The sequence below is a fragment of the Lissotriton vulgaris genome, chromosome 2_1 (assembly GCF_964263255.1).
Source record: "Lissotriton vulgaris chromosome 2_1, aLisVul1.2, whole genome shotgun sequence".
Lineage (NCBI taxonomy): Eukaryota > Metazoa > Chordata > Amphibia > Caudata > Salamandridae > Lissotriton > Lissotriton vulgaris.
The window spans coordinates 1,470,450,057-1,470,473,818 of NC_141687.1; the positions used below are offsets into that span (position 1 = coordinate 1,470,450,057).

The 23,762-nt window shown below is 44.9% G+C and overlaps 1 protein-coding gene across 1 annotated transcript in view; it reads left to right on the top strand.

Moving 5' to 3' along the window:
* Window positions 1-2,274: 2,274 nt before the first annotated feature.
* Window positions 2,275-23,762, top strand: part of SCTR (secretin receptor) — a 497,060-nt gene continuing 475,572 nt past the window's right edge. The window contains exon 1 of the mRNA XM_086957334.1: window positions 2,275-2,803. Coding sequence (XP_086813460.1) covers window positions 2,735-2,803 — 69 coding nt within the window. The 5' untranslated portion in view covers window positions 2,275-2,734. The remainder of the gene's footprint in view (window positions 2,804-23,762) is intronic.

The window sequence follows — 23,762 nt, forward strand, 5'->3', positions numbered from 1 at the left end:
CCTAAAAAAAACCCCTGTACCACAAAACCCATACATATCCCTGAACCCTAAAACTACCCCTGTACCCCATAACCCAAAACTATATCTGAACCCTTAAAATACCCAAACACCCCAAAACATATACCTCAGTACCCCAAAACATATACCCCTATACCCATACTTACCTTATCCAAACATTAAAAAAAAACATGCTTTTACCATTCATGCATTTACAACGAATTTAGGTTGTGAATGTATGAGTGGTAAAAGCATATAAAATGTAATGCCATGCGTTATAATGGCATTGCGGAGTGATGGTACTTTCGTAATGAAAGTATGCGGAGTGATGGTATGCAGAAAGAAAGTTGCGAGATAATGGGTGTTTACCCTCCCCCGGTAAGTACATTGGTGGCACGGCGGCCCTCATCTCCAGCAACATACTCATATCTTTTCACCGGCCATTTGAAAAATGCACAGGTCTCTCTCATTGATGGCCAGCACCGACATACACTTTTAGACACACCGCCCGCCACAAGTTCTAGAATTGCGAACTTTAGAGCTGGGGAGCTACGTTCGAATCTCGGCATCAGCTCAACATCCTATGATTCCAGGCAAATCGCTTTGTCTCCCACAGCCTACCACAAATGAATGTGTGCTTCTATAATGTAAATTATTTTCATGTCATGTTGTCGAGTTCGTGCTACAAAATATTTCAAGGAAAAATATAGTAAGGAAACTCGAGTTCGCACACTACTGAACGCGCACTCTTAAGTGCATCAGCAGTGCACTGTGAATCGGAGCGTTTCACAGGCCTGTCACAGATAAGAAATGCTATCAAAACGAAATCCTACAAAACAATACTACTGGCCGGCAGCAATTCATACCGGAACAACGTCGGGACGGGCTGCTAGTATTATATACAAGCCACTGTTGCTGCTTATTTATCTTATGCAACTAAGACCCATTGACACAGCCAATAGTCCTGACTTGCAAGTATGATGTTACTTGTTGTATCGAATATCTGGATGCAATGACAGGATCAGCAAAATACAAGTCCTGCGGCACACTGTGCTAAGCACCAGGGCACGAGTCGGGGGTACACGTGGGTGGACGGCGTTCATCCACTTATTTCACTGGGTGGACGCCGTCCACCCTGCCAAAAAGTTGGGCCCCACTGATAAAGCTGCTGAACTCGTCCTGATGTAATTTGAAAACACCGGGACACTTTCAGCACTGCCTGCACATTGTTGTCTGCTTTCGATCTGCAACAACATGCAGGCGGGACGGATGGGACTCCTGCTGGGCCCATAACAAAGGCAGAATCTGAGAGGTCATCAGGCGTCCTTTTGTTGGAGCCTCCTAGCTGGGCGACTGACACCTGATGCAAATGAAGTGGAGGGGAAACAAAGGCTCACACCTTGTTAGCACTTAACACATACTTAGGAGAAGCAGCTTTTCACTTTGTTCAGTCCCTGTTTATGAAATATGCCTGCACTGTAAGAATGTCAGATGTGTTAGTATTTCCCAGAAAATAAATAGCATTTACATAGTGCTTACTACCCCTGAGGAGGCGATGTAATAATTTAAATAACACTATTTTTTCTTTTAAAGCACCATGGCTAGTGGAAGATTTACGCTGACAAAAGGCAACATTGTTTTATGTGTAGAGTACAAAAGTGTGAATCTTCTGCCTAAATCAGGCGGGTTTGCAAGTATACTCAAAATGTGTCCAAATTTACTCATGAAAGACCTGCTAAATATATATGTGAGGGCTTAAGATCTGATATCACTTCTTGTGATGCCACTTCCTGTGATGTCACGCGCCTCACTCGCCGCGATGTCACACGGCGTGATGTCGCGCGCTATGATGCAACTTGCATCACTTGCATACTGATTAACCAGGTTAGTCCCCCCACTTCTTTTTTTAGGACCTGTGCCCTGCTAAACACAGATTTTTAATATAGGTGTTTTAAGCCACGCCTTTAATTACATTGCCCACGCCCCTTGCAGAGACCCCCCACCCCATCCCCAGTTTTTTCATCCCACTTACAAAGCCAGCTTGCCGTAGTCTTAACAGTTTGTGAACGTGGATTTCTTTTTTCTTTGTTAACAAGACAAATAAAATGACTTCGGGTCAGTAGCTTACGTTATATATGTTCAGCACATGTTCCCAGTCCCATTTTTTTCTCATTTTCGTCCCGTGCTAAAACCATGTCTGTATTACGGACCAGCCCCGGATATGGCTTTTAATTGCTGCTGTCGGCACAGCTGCTTGAAGCCGTATTCATGTTTGCCCTCTTCGGTAATGGGTGCACGTGCACCGTACAGCTGAGCACAGCCCACCAGCGCTTTCGTAAAGCCATTTTGTCTTCTGAACTGGTTGGAGACGGTCCTACGGAGTCGGGATCTCCCAGGACCCAGTCGGTCACTCCCATCACTCTCTATATATTTTGAGAAAGGTTCCAGGGAGGCTGCGCGAGCCACGCGCCCTGAGGGAACAGCCGAGCCCCTCCTCGCCCGATTGTGGGGCTCTGGGACTCTAGAAATGAAAATTGCGCAATAAAAAAGAACAATATGGAAACACTCGGAGCTGTTGGGGAATCCAGGAGAGGTCTTAGGGGACTTTTCTCCGGGCTGCAACCAGAAAGAAAAAGCTGAACTCTAGCTCAAACAACGCAGAAGCGAGCGGCAGTCTGAGCAGGGAGCTGGTCACAGTTCTCCAGATACCTGAATAATCGCGCGCGCGTGCAGAGGGATGCGAGCTCCAGGCGCTTTCAGCGCGTGCCACCTACTGCTGGCTTTCTTGGTCGTCAGCAATTCAAATGTAAGTTCTCAACTTTTTTTAAATTTTTTTACTTATTGTAGATTTTAGCAGTGCCCGATGACACAAATGTACAGATGTGGTAAGAAATGAAAGGAACTTTGTTGATATTTCTGTCACCCTCCCTGCAGCTGGAGAAAATGATGGCACAAATGTACAGGTGTGTGTGAGGAAATAAAATGAACTTTGTTGATTTTTCTGCCACTCAGTATAACTCAAACAAAAAGATGTACAATTTTATCCATAAACCCCTAATAGTGAAGCCGAAAAGAAGTTTCACAAAAACTCGCTGGGAAACAAACTGTTTACCGGCAATCTAACGTTTTCGCCGTCTTGAATCGTGGAAACTTTTGCTGCGCGCTCTGGGTTCTAGATTCGGATGCATTGACACCTCGAGTTTTCATGTATCTTCTTTGCTCCTCTACCCACTGGCGATGTTGAGTCAGGGGCGCAACTAGACCCGAACTTCGTGTGTGTGTGGGGGGAAGGAAGTGAGGGGGACCTCCTTCTACCTGAATTCCCTCTCTACCACTCTCCAACAGTGCACCTCATCTCTCTATGGCCTCTCTCGGAGGTACATTTAATTTTACATAGTTCACTCGAACTCAGTTCTGCGCTCTGCATGGTGTGAGTTCTTTGCAGCAGGCACATTAACCCTACACGCTACTTTACTATGAGCCAAAACTGCCACTAGACAAAATTCCGATCTCTCACCAGTAGGATCATTTATCACCAGAGTTATCTTGACATTGTCAGTTTTGCTTGAAATCTGCTGGATACACAAGGAAGGAAGTTCATATGCTTTTAAACAAAAAGTTATTTTTATACACAGCCCTCCCCCCTCCGCCCCCAAAATCAGTGCCAGGGGTGGCTGCACCGGTCTCACTACCTAAAAACCAGCCATTCTCCCAGCAATGGGGCAGGACAAACATTTCCAGAAATGGGGCCAGAGCTAACCTTATAGCCATTATATGAGGGGGGAAAAGTGATACAATGTGCAGTTTAAATGTACTGGACAAGCCTGATAGTATAACATATTTTTTTATAGATTTGACACTGTTTCCAGGCTTCAGCTTATTGCAAGTCCAGAAAAAAAATGCTCCTGACCCACTGTTGCCTGAAGGTACAGTTTTAGTGTACCCAATGAGTTGTTGTAAAATATTAATGGGTACGGCTGCCCTTATGTACAGGTATGAACATATTTGGCTTAGTACAGTGCTTAATTTGAGCTGGTAGCTGCAGGTGCAGCCAACTGGCACACATTTTCAGGGTCAAATACATATTTTCCTAATCAGACTTTGTTACAGAACAAGAGAGAGAAAACACCAAAAGTGAAACAGGAGAAAGAGGAAGATGTCAAATTTTTGACCAAGGAAGAAAGTCACAAATATCAGTTCCAACATTTTGCAATTGATCCACCCCATAAGCTAAGAATTACGTGCATAATGCCAGGGCCTTCCCCCGGGTGTTGTGGCGTCGTACCCAGTTGTGCCACTGGGTACGACTGTGGAGGGAGTTTCGGTGGGGCGGAGAGGCGGGCGGGGGGGTGCTAAAAACTGGAGTATGGATAATTGAAGGTAAGTAAACAATTTAAGAAATAAAACAAATTTCGTGCTACGAAATTCGTTTTATTTATTAAATTGTTTACTTACCTTCAATTATCCATACTCTAGTTTTTAGCACCGTCCACCCTGCCCCTCCACAGCCCGCCTCTCCGCCCCACCGAAACTCCCTCCACGGGCCGTGGCTGATTATACAATGATAGGCCATACTATACAATACCTAGGGCAACTGGAATTATGCGACAGGTGAGGGCCAAATTATGTGGCAGGGTTGAGTAAATTATGCGGCAAGAAAAGGAAGATTATGCGACATAATGCAACACACTTTGTAATAGTATTACTTCATTATTTCATCATTTTTAAACTTGATAAAACTGTCTGTGCATTGGTTGCACCTCATCAGTACCTGTTTACTACTCAAAAGGGATTGTTCTTGGCAACCTGTCACCACTTACAGCACACGGACCAGCGGATCAAAAGCTCACTGAGGGAGTCCATAGAGCCTGCTGCTGCCGCCACGCCTCGCCGGACCCGCTCCGCGGGTCCCGCTTCGCGGTCAGCAGCGGCCGTTACATCACTGCGAGGGGGTTGCTGCTTGTAATCGACCGGCAGGGCTGCGAGCTTGGAGCGGCGGACTCCAAGGACCAGGAGTCCCCGCGCGCCCATCTCCACCTGGGCTGCTCTCCCTGCCGGCCCCACCCCCTCAGTTACCAATCACACAGCTACAAAAGAGAAGCAATATCCCCGCTGCGCGGGAGGGCGCCGGGAGATGCCCGGGACAAGGGCGGGACCGTTTGAGGCCGTTCGAGGACAAAGAGGACTGGCCTGGACCACCCCCCCTTGGTTTGTGTCGTTTGGCCTGCACATCGATATCAGTGAGTACATTACTGGAACTGTAACTGTCACACATTATGAGTACACGGGGCAGTCGCAGCAAAACTGCAATGGGGTTGAGCAAGCCCAGCGGGACATTGGATGAATTCCTTGTGAAAACGAATCTGGCAATTGACGCCGAAATTACTAAAATGCAGAAGAGGGTTTCAATTGAGCTAGATGCTGCACGTAGGCTTTCTCAAACCTTTGCAAATTCCAAAAAATCTTCCCTAGGGAGAATTGCGTCTGCTGCATCTCCGCAACACGCTTCACGCCCCCCCCACTGATAATTCATGCCGATATCCACCATGCTCCCCCTTCTTCTTCCCTCCCACTAGAGCCCATATCCACTTTAACTACTATGCCCTCTAAATCTCCTGAGGGATTTGTCTCCACTGGACCTGGAACTACCATCATTTTGCCGGACAGTCCTGACCCCCCTCCCTCTATAGTAAAAAATAAAAATAGAGATGGCCCAACCCTAAAAAAGAAAAATAACGCAAGATCTGCCTATGCCCGCAAAAAAGCAAAAATTGCAAGGCAGCAGTTTTTCAACCACAGACGAACATTACCCACCATAGGGGAGCCCACACAAATCCCAACTTTGGATAACCAGCTAATAGGGGGGGATAGAGAACAAAGCAACTCTAACATCGTCCCTGCCCCTACCCCAGAGCCCCTCCCTGTCTGTGGCGAGAAACCAAAAGGGGGAGGGCAAAGCGAGTCAGGGAGGGATAGAGATAGAGATAAGGCGGGTGACGATGAAGACTTTTCAAGACAGTTTGGGTTACTTTAAAACAACTATTGTCACCTCTGGAACTCAGACTTTCACGTATTGAGAATCATCTTCTCGAGATGGATAAGACCTTAGTATCCCTGGCCACTCTTAGTCTAAAACAACTGGAAGCTACTTATCCCCGTATTGCTGAGGGTGTCCCCCAGGACGGCGATGATGGTATCCAAACGGCTCCAGAACCTAACACTGTTTCCTCTGCTCCTCTAATACTGCCCCCGGTTCTGCCCCCACCCCTACTAAAACCTACTCCAACTCCCAAACCTCGGACAATTTCAAATGTTCCCGTTCCCCTCATATCAAAACCCTCAAAATCAGAGATAAAAGGCTCCAAAAATCAGACCCTTCCCAAAACTACCCCTAAGGCAGCTCACAAGCCGAACAAGACCACCAGCCCCCCTCCTCAGCGCATAACTAATCAACACCAAGGTCACCAGAACTTTCGTGGGGGCTACATCGATCTCCCTCCCGACGCCGGGCCCTATGTGGTCATCTTGGCCGGGGTACCACCACTTGACCCTCATTCTGTGGAGACCCAGTGGTCCCTAAAGAATAAGGTGATTTATTGGCTTAACGTCAACAGGCAGCTCCCTAATACCACCAGGAGCAGGGTCCTAATGGTCAGGAGAGTCCCATGGGTGGGTCGTACTCATAAATCCATCCCTGGAGACTGCATTGTGGTCTCGTTTGCAGACCCCCACACAGCCCAACTTATCACTACATGGGATCCATATGACACGGACCAATCTATTGTCACCAGACCCCTTACCTTTTTCTACCCTCCTAAACAGACTGTTGAGCCACCTGGGGCTTGGTCAATAGCCCATAACCGTAGATGGAAAGGGCAGGGGTATGGCTGGCAACCCACTAACAACTGGTGGGAAGGAGCACCCACTATGAACAGGTTTGAGTGTTTGGACCAGGTGGATTGACTGGGAACCACTGTTCCCCCAACCCCTTCTAATGCCCATAACCCTCCAATGGATACCGTTATAAACGAAAAATTATTGCCCACAATTCAAAATCCAAGTCTAATGGGGATAGACTTAACGTGCCCCGAACAGTATGCCCTTCCTGCACAGGTTCACACGTTGTGTCTCTAAAGGAGCATTAGAGACATCCCCTTGGGCACTCCTTTATCTCCTCCCTTGTAGTCAGAGGATTCCACACTTTTTATATTTCATTACTTTGATATTTTATTGGGTATTTTCAATGTCTTATATTGAATTCATTCATTCATTAGATTCTCATTGTTTCAACATCAGTGACATATATTCCTTTGTATTCCAATGCATTTCGGGCGGTATCACAACGCCCTTCATCAGGGAATCAATACTTTACAACTAATTTGTTTGAAGTCATGACGGAAGTCTCAATCCCAGCAGCAACCCAGCTGAGCTCTCTGTCCCCTAGTTTCTCTCCGTGCTTGGTGATAGTCTCTAGTATTTTGGATTTAGGCGGCTCGCACTGGTCATGTCACGTGACATGACCAGTGCAAGCCGCCTAAATCCAAAATGAATGAATGAATTCAATATAAGACATTGAAAATACCTAATAAAATATCAAAGTAATGAAATATAAAAAGTGTGGAATCCTCTGACTACAAGGGAGGAGATAAAGGAGTGCCCAAGAGGATGTCTCTAATGCTCCTTTAGAGACACAACGTGTGAATCTGTCAATCAGGCGCCCAGGGACGTTGGCCGCCACCCACGGAGCACCCAAAAAGAAACGAACTGTGTTATACATAGGTTGTGCACTTACTCCACAATACATATCTTCCTGCACAGGTCACACAACAGATAGAGATGGCACACTCCCAAGATCAATTTTGGAAAAGGTGATGGACAGAGTTTCTGAATGATGCAGAATACTCCTACCCAGTCAAGAGATCAGGGCTTGATCCATCACGTTTTTTAGCTCACTCCACCATCCCAGCTCAGAACCTGGCTATATGCAAATTAGTCTGTTCCTGTCCCAGTGCATGATGGGAACAGGGCAGACCAAACTACCAAGCCAATTCTTCACCAGAAAGGAGACAAGCTACCGGGGACCGGTTTCTGGCATTTCAGCCGTCATCGGCCCGGCTTGCTTGAATCCTGATGGTGCAATGAGCTAGGGACTCACGTCTGAGTATACCCTCCCACACTTAGTGTGGATAAAATCAATTTTGGAAAAGGTGATGGACAGAGTTTCTGAATGATGCAGAATACTCCTACCCAGTCAAGAGATCAGGGCTTGATCCATCACGTTTTGTAGCTCACTGCACCATCCCAGCTCAGAACCTGGCTATATGCAAATTAGTCTGTTCCTGTCCCAGTGCATGATGGGAACAGGGCAGACCAAACTACCAAGCCAATTCTTCACCAGAAATCATCCGAAAGACATAATGGGGAACCAAGGTCATCATTATCAGAAAAATGGAAACCCTATGCACTCTCTTCTATCCTGGAATGTAGCAGGCCTGGGTAGTAAGATAACCCAGGAACCATGGCTGGAGATCGTGCAGAAGCATGGCATCCTTTGTTTGCAAGAAACCTGGCTTGTAGAGGAAGCCCATATTTTGGGCTACCGAACATTTCACTCACCCGCTGTCCCATCATCCCAGGGTCGCAATAAGGGGGGTTTGTGCATATACATCTCGAATGTAGGGGATGTAAAAGTTTACAACTTCTATTCCAATCAGTACTTCCAAATTATTTTACTTAAATGGGGCACTACACAAAAGGTGATACTTGTGAATTTCTATAATAATTTGCCAGTTAAGGAGGTGGAATTGAATTTGAACAATATGATCCATCATATCCACAAACTGAGAGATCAAAGCACGGGGGAACATATAGTGCTGTGGGTGGGAGACTTCAATTGTACCATCTGTCCGTCTTCTGAGTTAGGTTTGTGCGGCCTTTCAGACCTCGGGGAGGATGGTCCTTTGCACTTCTCACACACCAATCTGGGGTCTCTTCTCAACAACGTTATATTCACTTTTGACCTCACATTTATCAACCAGGCATGCTCCCCCCCGGTTCCCTTTGCCCCAACTTATAATGGAAGAGGTTGTAAAACCACAATCGATTTTGCACTGATATCATCCACTCATCCCGATTTTATAACTTTCTGGGAAATCGGGGACGACCCCATGAGCGATCATTATCCTATCACTTTTGGGGTAAAGTTGATGGAGGGGAAAGTAAAGGAACCCAGTAGGGTTTTTTACCCACATGAGGTCACCCTAACTAAGACCAACGGGTATGTAATTAAATGGGAGAAAATGAACCCTACAACTTTCTTTCAAAATTTCCTATCGTCCTGCTTCACAGACATATTTGTCTGCTTAGAAGAAGACATTGACCCAAAGATCATCATGGCAGCTTTCTCGAACATCCAGCGACACATAAAAGATGCATTAACTAGGAGTTGTAAGGACAATGGGAAGCACACACGTGGGTGGTTTGATTCTAGATGCACATCTGCCCTGAAAAACCTAAAGAAAGCCTTATCTGCTATCCCAAAAGACAGGGTTCAAATTCGCCAGGCGAGACAACACTATAAGCAGGCTATAAAACAGCGAAGGGCGACTCTGAAGAAGGAGGCCTGGGAAGCCTTGGGGGAAGCCGCTAGGAATAAGGACACTAATCTTTTCTGGAAAGTCATAAGATCTGTATACAACTCAAAAGATAGAGACAATTCCATAGATGTAGCAATAACGGCAGAGCTCTGGATAGAACATTATGGTAATCTTTATACCAACAGCCAGGGTGACGCCTCGAACCAACATAAGGTGACTTCATCTACGGATAACATAACTGAGGATAACCCGCTAACTGTCCCTCCAGTACCCCCCTACCCAATTGAACTGGTATTTACCACTCTAGAAGTGGAAGATGCCCTTAGGGAAAGTCCGTCAGGGAAAGCCCCCGGCCCTGATCATACCCCAGTGGATGTCTATAAATCAAATCTGGATTTTTGGGTTCCCCTGTTAACCAACGTATTAAATATGGGTAACAAATGTGGCTTTATTAACTCCTGGTCAGACGCGATTGTAGTCCCCATTTTTAAAAAGGGGAATAGGGATGACCCTGCTTGTTACCGTCCAATATCGCTATTGGACGGACTTATGAAAATTGCAGGAAGGATCGTCCTTAAGAGGATACAACACTGGGAAGCAGAGAAAAAGGTCATCTCGGAGCTCCAATATGGGTTCCGAAAGGGACTAGGGACACTGGAGCAATGTTTAAACTTGTCTCTACTAGTTTCTAAATACACTGAGGCCAAAAAAGGGGACCTATTTGTCACCTTTGTTGACCTTAGCTCCGCATTTGATTGCGTGGACCACGCGCAGCTCTGGTCAACATTGGAACACATCGGGGTGGACTCAACCATTCTCACATTTATTAAAGAACTATATAGAGATGCAGGGGCCAGAGTAAGATTCGGGACCCAGGGGCAATCTTCTCAAAAATTTGCTATAAATAGAGGGGTTAGGCAAGGCTGCATACTTGCGCCCTTGCTCTTTACTTTTTACATAAATTCCATCACTGAGAACTTAATAACTTTGTCAAGCGATTACCCAGCTGTCAATGGTAGGCCTGTACCCATTCTGTTATATGCCGATAACGCGGCAATCATGTCTAGGACAAAGGTAGGCTTGCAGAGAGCAGTAACTGAATTTTCATCTTACATGGGTAAAAGAAACCTGAAGGTGAATATTTCTAAAACTTTTTCCATGTCCTGCTCCCAAAAAAAACAACAGACCACAATGCTCAATATATCTGGAGCAGCAAAAGATTGCGATTACGGACACTTTTTGCTACTTGGGCATTGTTTTTGACAGGAGAGGAAGGTGGAAACATGCAGTGTCAGCCAGGAAACTCGCCTTCAGTCGTGCTATAGGGGCCCTACGAACCTTCGCAGGCAAAATTGGGGGTAAACCCATTAGAGAAATGTTACAGATCTATCGGGCAAAGTGCATAGCTACGGCCACATATGGAGCAGGTCTATGGGGCTTCGAGAATGTGTCCTCACTGCAAACCTGTGAGAACATTTTCATTGGTTACTTACTAGGTGTGCACAAAACCACCTCGACTTTTATGATCCATATCGAGACCGGCCTTAAATACCTCAGTGACATTATAAAATTATCACCTTGCTTGCTTTGGCATAAAATTTGGACCACAGTGGAGTGCCAATTGAACAGAAACCTCATTAAAGATTGTATGACTTTGGATGGTGCAGCAAAAATCAAATGGCTGCGATACGTCCAGAGGATGTTTTCTAACATTGGACACCCTGAATTTTATGATGATCCAGAGATTCTACAAGCTTTGTCTAGGCCGGCCCTCAAAAAACTTTTAATCACACACCTAGAAAGCGCAAGATGTAACACAGAGAAACTTAAAGGCACTACCCTGAGTTACCAGCAAATTACCCCTACCGAAGGTCTGCAACTTTACCTCGGGATTGAAACTGCACCCTACCCTCGCATGCTCTTGACTAGGCTGCGCTTAGGGATCTTTTTTCGCATGGTCACTTTACCAAAACAGAACGATTGGGCCTCTTTGAACCTAATATGCCCATGCGATGATCATTCAACACAAAGTAACATTCATATCATGTTCTTCTGTAACCTGTACACCAGCCCGAGGAAACTTTTACTTTTACCACTACTTAAAAGCTGGGGGATAAGAACATGTAAATCTGCATACTTGAAATTACTGCTGTTAGAAGATGAGTATGTTATCTTTGTTGTTTCTCGCTTTTTAATGTCAGTGATGAAATACAGAAACTCGATGACTTAAGTATCACATGTCTAAATCAACTAATCACTGTAACATGAGGCCCTTCGTCCAAATGTCTGCTGCAGATTTTTAATCCTCGGAAAAATGTTTTATCTACTCTTCGTAACCTTGCTTGTGTGAAAACTGATTTTAAATTTTTGTATAAATTGTACTTGCACGCTTTTATGATTTTCTGATAAAATCGAATAAAGCTTATTTGAATTTACTCAAAAGGTCCTCCACTCACTGATTCGGAGGACACGCTCCCTTGTCACGATGTAACTTGCAGAACTTGTGCAAAATATGAATGTAACAATTTATCAGGCGAACACCTTCCATTGCATTATCTGCTTGAAGACATCTACATTTATAATAGTAAGAGCTTTCTAACTACATTATCATTAAGCATATCCTATTGCAACACCGTTCCTGAACTTTAAGTTCAGCCTTGATGGGCTTGCTCTTAGTCAAATTCAAGCTCATTAACTTGGGTCACTACCCCACTCTTAATTCCCGGTCTACCAACCAGCTACTAGCTACACAATACCACTTTGTGACCTTTGAAAAAATCGACAGCCCATCAAGGCTGCTAACTTACATGCCACCATAATTTCTACAAATTCCCCCCTTTTAAAAAAAAACACACATACCATATTTATAACAATTTATAATTGGCAAGAAACCCACTTAGAAAACACCTTTGGTAATCACAATAACAATCGCCATACCGAGTATTTCTTCTATTTCTACATCACTGCCTTTAAAAACATCCGCCTCGCCAACCGCCACCATTTCCGGGTGGACGGAGGCAGAGACAGCACATGCTGCGAGCGAGGACGCGATTGCAGAAGGTACAAGACGGAATCCTCGACTCCTCACCAGACGCAAAGCGCAAGTAAAACCCATCCAACTAACAATTATTTCCCTCCTTCTAGCGCTACCGTCCAGTTCAAAAACCTCCCTCCCCTGATGAAGCTAATAGCTTTGAAACAAGAGGTAGGCACAATCCGGTATTTAGCATAGCCACCCACGCCCACCCCTGACTACCAAGCCATAACCAACACGCCAAACACCGCGTGATAATGATGTCGTAATCACGAACGGCACCAAGAAACCCTTGTCAATGTCACATCAGTAGCACCTCAGTGCCAAGCCACAAGCATGCCATATCACAGTATGAGAGCTATTTATATACACCAATGACCGGCAAGAACTAAGAGCACCACAAAACAGTATAGCACAGTCACCTCACGCCGTTTTTGATATGAGAATGGGTGAGTTGATGCCTGATATGAGAGTGATTCTGTGCGAAGTATTGCCATTTTACAGTTACTTAATTCAAAATCATTTGGTTTTGAATATGTACAAATTTGTACTTTATCCATTTCCTTTAACCCCCCCCCCCTTGTCTCCCCATTTGCCTTTTTGTTGTGTGCTTTCTTTTACAGGTACAATGAGACCTCTCATCACTTCAAGAATCAGGTCATAATTTACCTATTCTTTCACTTAATTCACAACTTTCACCCACTGGTCCTGAGGAAAGCTATTTGACCAATAGTCTATCACAGCTGAAACATGTCGACCATTTTATTAGACCCCTAAGTGCGCTTGAATTCATAAACAAATTCCATAGCAGCACGAACTTTCTTTTAATAAAAGCTGGAATCCAGATTTAATAAACTTCCTAGCTCTGAGAGTCCAGACTTTTTTATCAAATCACTCATCACCACCTTGATCACTCCATTTCCACGATCACTACTGCCTTAAAACTTAAGGTAAAACCTCCTGGTGGAGGGTGCACACGAATGAACTGACCCTATGATTACGCACGCACGTGTGATATAAGCGGGGACACCTTATATACCGCTAACGCAAGCAAGCCAAAAAACACACGTGTATGAGGGTCATTTTATTGGGAGACACCCAGTTACCAACCTGCAGACCTAAGTTTTTCGCAGGACAAGTGATCCTTTCCCCCATTGATGAAAAATAAATGTTATTATAAACAAATTTGTGTTTGGAGGGCACCACACACAGATGGTGGCCAAGTATTTAACAGCAAGGGCAGTGCTTAGAGGCACACACATTGATGGGTCAACATTAGATGGTAAGCAGTATTGTATTGTTATTTACACTGCACTTTTGTACCTCTTTTAAGAATCGAAGCGCTTTCGGAATTGACAAGTAAATAGCTGCTCTGTCATGCATGATTGGAAGAATGTTGGGTGAGATGTGGCCTATAACTGGCCACATTCGGGAGTATGACTTTTGGTTGAATGTGGCGTTTATGTCACCACAGTCATCTCGGTCCACAGTGGTCACTCTTCCTACAGCGCTGCGGCAATCTGCTTGCCTTCTGCCAGACAACCATCTGCCTCAGGGTTCGAGCCTCCCCTCAGCCGCTCCCGCCCGCACAAGTTGCACATCAATGTAATTTATTTCTCCAATTCAAATCTCCTCTCAGTCTGCTCTGCTATTTTTTATTTGATTCTGCCTGTGTTTTTGCTGTGACTATCTGCCCGCACTCCCTGCCTACTTTCCTGCCATTTTTTCCCGCTCCCAACCCGCGTCCCGCCCCGCTCCCGCCTCTCAGCCGATAGTCCCTCCCCTGTCCCCTACATATGTCGCCCGCTGCGGAGGAGCACACGTGAGACCACAGACCTTGCTCTAGAGTCGTCACTCTCCCCACAGCGGAGCGGCGATCTGCCTGCCTTTTGCCAGACAACCCTCTGCATCAGGGTTCGAGTTTCCCCTCAGCCCGCTCACGATAGTTGCACTTTAATTTAATTTATTTCTCCTATTCAAATCTCCTTTCAGTCTGCTCTGCTATTTTGTATTTGATTCTGCCTGTGTTTTCGCTGTGACTATCGGCCCGCACATCCTGCCTACTTTCCCGCCGTTTCTTCCCTCTCCCATCCAGCGTCCCGCACCGCTCCCACCTCTCAGCGGATAGTCTCTCCCCATGCCCAAGACAAGCCCGTCTGCGCCAGTCCGCGCCTGAACCGTGCCCAGCGCCAGAACCACCATGATGCCCGTCTGCACTACGACACTAACACCCTCCACACACTCAACCCCGGTCAAGAACACACCTGCTTCCGGGCAACCCCGAAGCGCACCCAAGGACCCTTCACCTGCAGCAACTGCAACTTCTCCAGCATCCGGCCAGCCACACCGCCCACCAAGGAACTCAAGTACCTCAGATGCATCCTCCTCAACACCCGCTCCGCCCTCAAACACGCCGTCGAGCCAGGGCCGTAACACAGACCCCTGCATCCCCCCCAGTGCGGGGGGGCCCACGAGCTCCAGGAGGCCCCCTCAGCACTGCACTTTGGCGGGGGAGATCCTGATAGAGTCCTGAGGGGGCCCCTCTATGTACCTTGCAGGGGGGCCCCCTAAATTATCGTTACGCCACTGCGTCGAGCTCTGGGACCTCCTTGACTCTACCTCTCCTGCCGTCGCCTTCCTGACAGAGACCTGGGTGAACCCTGCCTCCACACCCGACATCGCCATCGATATCCTTTAAAGATACAAGATTACGAGCAGGGACCGCATCAACAGAAATGAAGGAGGAATCGCCATCATACACAGGAACACCCTAAAAGTATCGACCAACACCAACGACACCCTCAGCACCGCCGAACACATGCACTTCCAGATCCACACTAATCCAAACACCACCCTCAGAGGAATCCTCATCTACAGACCCCCTGGACCCCGACCACAGTTCAGCGACTCCATCACAGACTTCATCAGCACGCACGCCCTCGCCTCCACGGACTACATCCTCCTAGGAGACCTGAACTTTCATCTCGAGAACAATAACAACACCAACTCCACCTCCCTGCTCGACAAACCCGCCAACCTCGGACTCAGACAGCTCGTGACAACACCCACCCACATCGCCAGTCACACGCTCGACCCCATCTTCACCTAAAGCCCCCACATCTCTTTCAACCGCACCACCGAACCCCACTGGACCGACCACTACTGCATCCACTTCACCTTCAGGAAGTCCACCAAGCACCACTGCAACCAACTACTGCCTCGATGATACTGGAGCAAAGTCACAGATCACCAGCTCACCACCGCCCTCGCCCAGACCACACCCGCCGACACCACCGACCCCGACACCGCCGCCCGCAACCTCAGACAATGGATCGACAATGGGCGCCAACACCCTAGCCCCGCTCAAGACACCCTCCAACAGCCACATCAGCAAGGAAGCCACCTGGTTCACCAAAGATCTCCAGGCCTCCAAAAGAACATGCCAAAAACTGGAGAAGAAATGGCTCCGCGAACGATCACCGGACAGCCACACCGCCCACAAGAACGCCACCCGCAGACATCACCAACTCATTAGTGCCGCCTAGAGGGCCTCATTCAAGGACGGCCTAGACAAAAACGCATACAATAGCAAGGAGCTCTTCAACATTGAGAAGGACCTCTCCAACCCCAGCTCCAACGCCAACGACTTCCCACCTTCACAAGACCTATGCGACTGTCTGGCTACCTTCGTCCACCGCAAGATCACCGACATACATGACAGCTTCAACACCACGACTGCTCCGACTACCACCACCCCCACCACCACCACACGCACCAACCATCTACTCTCCTGGACAAGCGTCAATAACAAGGCTCCATTGATATCATGAAGACCATCCGCTCCAGCTCACCGCTAGACCCATGCCCCCCAACATCTTCAACAAAGCCAGCACATCCATGGCACCCCATCTCAGCAAGACCATCAACATCTCCTTCGAGACAGCAACCTTCCCGGAAAGCTGGAAACACGCCAAGATCAACGCCTTAATTTAAGAGGCGGACCTCTTGAGTAAGGCGGACCCAAAAGAACTCAAGAACCTCCGGCCCATCTCCCTGCTCCCATTTCTGGCTAAGGTCACCTGAGAAAATAGTCAACAAACAGCTGACCCGCTTCCTCAAAAACAACAAAATCCTGGACCCATCCCAGTCTGGTTTCCACAGCAACCACAGCACCAAAACCGCCCTCATCGCCACCACGGATGACATCAGGACCCTGCTATACAACGGAGAAACAGCGGCCATCATCTTCCTGGACCTATCAGCCGCCTTCGACACAGTCTGCCACCGCACCCTACGCACACACCTACACAACGTTGGAATCCAAGGCAAGGCCCTGGACTGGACCACATCCTTCCTCACCGGCAGAACCCAGAGCGTCCGCCTCCCCCCTTCCACTCCAGTGCCACTGAGATCATCTGCAGCATACCCCAGGACTCGTCGCTCAGCCCGACGCTGTTCAACATCTACATGGCACCCCTCGCCCACGTCGCCCGTTGACACGTCCTCAACATCATCTCCTATGCCGACGACACCCAGCTGATCATCTCCCTCACCAAAGACCCTCACACCGCCAAAACCAACCTCCACAAAGGAATGAAGGCCGTCGCCGACTGGATGAGGATCAGTTGACTGAAGCTGAACTCGGAAAAGATGGAGGTCCTCATCCTTGGGTCAATCCTTCGGCCTGGGACGACTCCTGGAGGCCGACTGCACTGGGAAAAGCACCGACTCCCACAGACCACGCACACAACCTGAGGGTCGTCCTCAACTCCACCCTCACCATGACTAAGCCGGTCAATGGAGTAAGAATTATTTCATCCGCTGGAGCACCGGGACACCCCGTTGGGGTAGCTGCGCGCTATAAAAGAGACACTAAATAAAAATAAAGCCATCTCTTCTCTTCCTGCTTCAACACCCTCTGAATGCTATGCAGGATCCTCAAATGGATCCCCACTGAAACACGAAGAACAGTCACCCAGGCCCACGTCACCAGCAGGTTGGACTACGGTCACGCCCTCTACGCTGGAGCATCGGCCAACCTCCTAAGATGGCTGCAACGCATCCAAAATGCCTCGGTACGTCTGATCCTCGACATCCCCCGCCGCAGCCACATCATCCCTCACCTGAGAGACCTACACTGGCTCCCCGTGAACAAGAGAATAACCTTCAAGCTCCTCATCTACGCACACAAAGCCCTCCACGACACCGGCCCAGCGTACCATAACAGACGACTCAGCTTCTACAACCCCACCCGCAAGCTCCGCTCTGCCGACCTTCCCCTCACCACTGTCCCCTGCAGTTTGATTGATTGATTGATTGCAGTGCTTTATTGCACGAGGTGAGGCTCAAAAGAGTGTCTGTATAAAAAGATCATTAATTATTTTCAATTGATGCCAATTGAAATGTTGGCTTTAAGGAACAGCCAGATATTTATTTTATTTTTTAATTCTCAGTGATTGATTCTTATCTATTTTTCTATGTGTTTATTGAGAGCTTTCAATTCTGTGTAGCATACATGGATGTTTAGTGCGACACACAACACCACACAATTCCACAACACATAATTCAACACCACCGAACATAATTGCATGACACATAATTCCACTCAATGCAAAGCGATTCAACTCCACCTAATTACATTCTACTCAATACCACATGAATAGAATCCACACAAAACCATTCTTTGCCACATAACAACAACCCACATAAATACATTCCACATCATTACACATAATTCCAATCAGCATAATTTCACTCAAAGCCACACAGTTTCACACCACACAATTCAACTCCACACATTTCCATTCCACACCACATAATTCAACAACCACATAGTTCAACTCAACAACACCATTACACAACACACCACATACATCAAATCCACACCTCAGAATTCCCCATCATGCCACAAAATTCAACGGCACACCACATAATTAAACTCCACTACATACCACTCCGCAACACAAAATACCATTCCACATAATTACACTCCATGATACACAATCCCACTCCACATAATTCCAGTACACACAATACCACATAATTACTACCCATCTCTATTGAGCCTCCCGCAGAGCACACCCACCTTCCCACTTTATTATGACACTGAATTTTAAAGGGTGAGTGGCGTGGCTCACTGGTTAGAGTTGGCAGACCCGGAAGCAGAGGATGGCCGGGGACCAGGGTTCAATTCCCGACGTGGCAGTGTCGTGGACCAGGGTCAGCGGACTCGATCATTCTTGCCTCAGTGCCTACTCTAACCAGGGATCACACTCGGCAACTCTGGGCATTAACTTGCCTCATCTCGACAACGGCCCCCCCACATACGCCGGGGATGCCTGGTTTCACCTTGGAGATACCCAGTAGGGACCATCTCACAGGGAAAGCTAGGACGGGTTCCCCAGCGGTCTACAGCGCGGAGATACCCCATGTGGGGTGATTCATGCGCTTTACAAGACATCATTACATTACATCTAGCAGTGCTAAAACTGCTCTTTTACTGGGTGAGGCTGTGGTAGAGCCCTGAGCTTTTCCACTGTAGGTTATCTTTGGAGGACATCATGCGCCATAGAAATGCTCACCTTCTCCACTGACTAAAGCATGTCAAATTCCATCTACTGGTCCTGGGCTTGAGCGATGTTTGGAGTAATCATCATCAGTGCGGGTGGATACAAAGAGTAGAGTAAAAGCGGTCTTCTGGGATAAGCGAATCAATAACCACCATGAAAAAGTGAGCTCTTGGGGGTTGGTAGAAGCTTTCCTGGCCTGTAAAGTTGTCTCTACCAAGGAAGCATACATGGTGAAGATTCAACCACCAATGGCACGCATATTGTACATTAAGTTTTGTTTGGAAACACTTCATGTAAATAATTGCATACATATATGTAAGTGTTGCCAAACTACTTCCCCAAACTGTAATACCTGTAAATAGGCCATTGAGGATGTTGAATACGTCCTCTTCTTTTGCTGTGCCTACGCCAGACCCAGGCAGAGTTGGATCAAACTTCTGTGCACTCTTTGGGGTGTGAAGGCATACCGGGTGGCTAACCGTATTTTTAAATGGGACACTTGCCAGGTAGTGGCATTTGGTGTTAGTCAATACCTCTAAACAGTGTGGCTATACAGGAAAAAGCAGGGGTAGTTGTTTTGTTTGGATATACATCTTTTTATTATTGATTAGTTCTCGTACACATGTTCCACGATGCTAATAGGTCGACGTGTATTGCTTTCTGCAGCTTTGTACTTTTTATTGGAAGCTTTCTATCTGCTATATTTGCATTTCTTTTTTAGATAAAGCCCCTTTTATGGTCAATTACCTGAATAGTAGTGATGGACTGTATTTGGAAACCTTTTGCTTTTATCTGTTTTAATGTATCTTTCTGTTTTTAAAATGGTTTTATGATCTTAATTATTTTAGCAAACAAAAATGTTATCTGGCAAATGTCATTACCGTTTGTCTATAATGTGTTTAATGCTTTTGTGGTGTGAAGAACTGAAATAAAGATGAACTAACTGACTACTACCCACATATTTCCACTGCACACCATGTCACATAATTCTGCTACACAAATCCACTCCACACAATTCCACAACTAGCAATTCCAATCTGACCCACATGATTACACTCCACACCACCTACATCCACTCCAACCCATTACAAATGGGTAAAAGACATTGCCATTTACAACGCCAATAGCTCTAACTCTTGCAAATGCGACACCTATTGGTTTCCCCAATGCTTGTTTGCACTGGTGTTCACTCCCAAAAACTTCTTTTTCACAACCTTTTCTTCTTTTTTTTTAAGAGCGCCTTTTAGTGGAAATCCGATTTTGTGCATTGTTTTTAGGGAGTGTAAAACAATGTTTCTTCAACAATGAAGAGAGAAAGAATCCTTTGTGAAAGGTATTTAAGAAAAAACTAAGTGGAAATAAGAGTTGTACCTCTGGAAAGCAATACCTTTATGCTCAATAGGAATCCTAGAGTGGAAGCAAGGCACTGCCAATCACTAAGCAGCACTGAAGAAAGTGGGACTACCCAAAGTAAGCTGGAACATCATTGGGCATAATAGGTGGTCAGACTCTGAGAACCTGCCAATTCTTTTTCTGGATTAGTTTTACATTAAAATAATTCTGAGCCCTATATCTGTGTACAGCATTGTAGAATGGAAGGTATTCTATTGAACATCACAGGAAGGTTTAAGGATAACAGTGAGTATGAGTAATATGTTTGAAATGAGAATTTCATCCTAACATATGATCAGCTGCCTGCACCAACTGGAGCTTTTGAGTAAGACCCAAATGCCGGCTCTGTTTATAGGGTGTTTCCATAATCTAGTTGCTTCTATAGGAAGAGACATATCTATAATTAAAGGTCATTATCAACAGGAGAAGGAGTGATGAGGTCGGAAAAGTGGTGGACTCACCCTCCTCTATTTATTATAAGAAACCAAAAAGAATCCACCCTAGTTTTAAAGAATAATGTTATACTTCCTTGGTCTGTTCTACACTTGTAGGAAATATAATTAAAGGTCTCCATGTGAGTGAAGATATATCAAGTCCTGCATCGGCATATTACCTCCCAATATAACCATGCCTGCAGTTTGGGTTTTCATATTATAATTTCACGAAAAATTTTTATCGATCCTGGTCACAATGAAAAGACCATGTATGTATTATTCAGAACACAAACTCAATTTTCCCAACTATAATTAAGATTTACGTTCTACATTCCTCAATTGTTTATTGTCCAGATGTCAATGGCCGACTACTGAGTTTCCCTTTTGGTGGAACAAGATACATTTCTATAGAGACATTTCGCAGCACTCTGCAAGGGCCTAAAGTGTTGTATTAAAATCCTTTTGCCACTCATATTCAATTCTCCCAACGGATATGCCATGAGATTAACCTTTGTAGGAAACTTGTCAAACAGCCAAAAACACACTCAGTGGCATAACCTCCCCTAACCCAGACCAGGTGATGCCAAAAAGTCAATCCCTTCCAAACATCTTTCCAGCTAGCTGGAGCCCACCTCTACCACTATCTCACCCAGAAAAGGGGGATTAGAAATTTGGCTGGCGTACCAGGTCAAAGTCCTTTCCTGTCTGGTTTAGGAGTGCTATTTTTCTGGAGGGTCATAACCACTACTTCAATATTGAACAAGATGAACAGCTCCACTGCCATTGAAGCTGCTGACATTTTGGCTCCCAAATTAGTCATAGAGGGGACATACATGCCCTAAGGGCACTTAGAAAAATGCAAAAATGTGCATTTTTCTAAGGATTAGCAAATTACCACCAACTTGAAGTTGGTGGTAATTTGCAATTCCTAAATGCAAATTTGCATTTTGCCATTGCTACATGAATTGCATTTAGTGAATCGCAAATTGCAATTCCCTAACTGCATTCGCAATGTATGTAATCACAAAATATTGTGATTTTCCATATTACGAATGCCAAGAGTTTGAAACATTTCAAAAGGCATTTTTGTGAACGCAAAAAGCCTTGATACATCTGGCAATCTGTGTTATATATGTTAAAAAATTTAAAATTTTGTATTGTTGATATGTGTACTATATTTTTTCAGTCACTGTTTATGTCACGAGCATTGTAATTTTTGTTGTATATGAACATTGTGTATTGGTCCTGTTGTTTATCACTAATTACATATGATATATGATTTCATTAAATATATTGGATATTATTTTCTAATTCAGTTGAGTTTTTGTCTATGTGTATCGTCGGTGTGGTGTTTTGATGAATCATTAATTTATGGTCCTACCTTTTTGATGACAAAGTAATAACAAAAAACGGTCTCTTTCATCTCAGAACCACTGTCCATATACCATAACATGTATACAGGTCATTACATAAATGACATAAGTGTCTGACTACATGCTACATGGATCTCTCTTTATTATGATCACTTATATTACAACATATAAATATGACACTACAAAAAGTATGTGTGAATGCAAACTATTTATTATACATATTGCTTAAAAAAATAATTAATACATAAATCAAAATAATTAAATATTAAAAACGAATACTACGAATTAATTAGATAAAATATGGGTATGTATCGCTCTATATATTTTTATTCTTAATAGAGGAATGAAAGTAAATAAATAAATATATTTTTAAAAATGATTCAACAATATTATTTACAAACATACATATAGTCATACTTTTATCATATCTATATTTAAGTAGATCAATACATCAATAACATATAAGATGATGAGCGTATGCTTATGGATTTAGTTTCCTATAATAATACATAAATACGATCATAGCTATAAGTTTATAATTAATTGATATATAAGTAGATCAATACCATATGGGATAATGAGTGTATGCTTATGGATTTACTTTCCTATAACTCATATCTGTTACAATGTGCAAATATGATTATAGCAATTATATCTATAAGTGCTTCATTATTAAAATTTTGGGGTACAAATATAAAAAAAAGTATAATAAATTAAAAAAACAAAAACAACTTAATTTACAGCCAAAACAGAGAGCCTAAGGTTTTAAATACTTAATGATGCATGTAAATATAGAAATGTATCCAGTACAATTGTATATCTCCTAACCTTTTTCTATATGCGAATCATGTTAAAATGTCTATTTATGTAAACCTCCTAGCTATGGTCATGTATCTACATATTTATATATTTCCCTCCCACTACAGAGAAGAAAAAACCTACTCCCTCCAATCCTCATCAAATCACCAATATATAGCTCATCCATCCTATTTCTCTTCCAAAATACCCCCACCTCTATTCTCTGACTCATTCCAAACTTTGTTTACTACTTTGTACTCATAAGCAACGTTTTCCAATTTTTGCCCTCCTCTATCCATCCTGTATCTTATTTATCCAGCTAGCAGGCTCTCTGACTCATCCTAAACCTCTTTTACTACTTTGAACTCCCTAAATAATCCTTTCTAAAATCTTCCTTCCTCTATCCATTCACTATCGTATTAATCCTACCAACTCAGTTGCATGCCTACCTCTCCCACCACTCCCAATAACAATTCATATTTCCCCCTACTAATCCACCACTAATCAACCTTGGGGTCCCGGATGAGAATACTACTCACCGAAAGCCTGATATAAATACAATTGCAAAT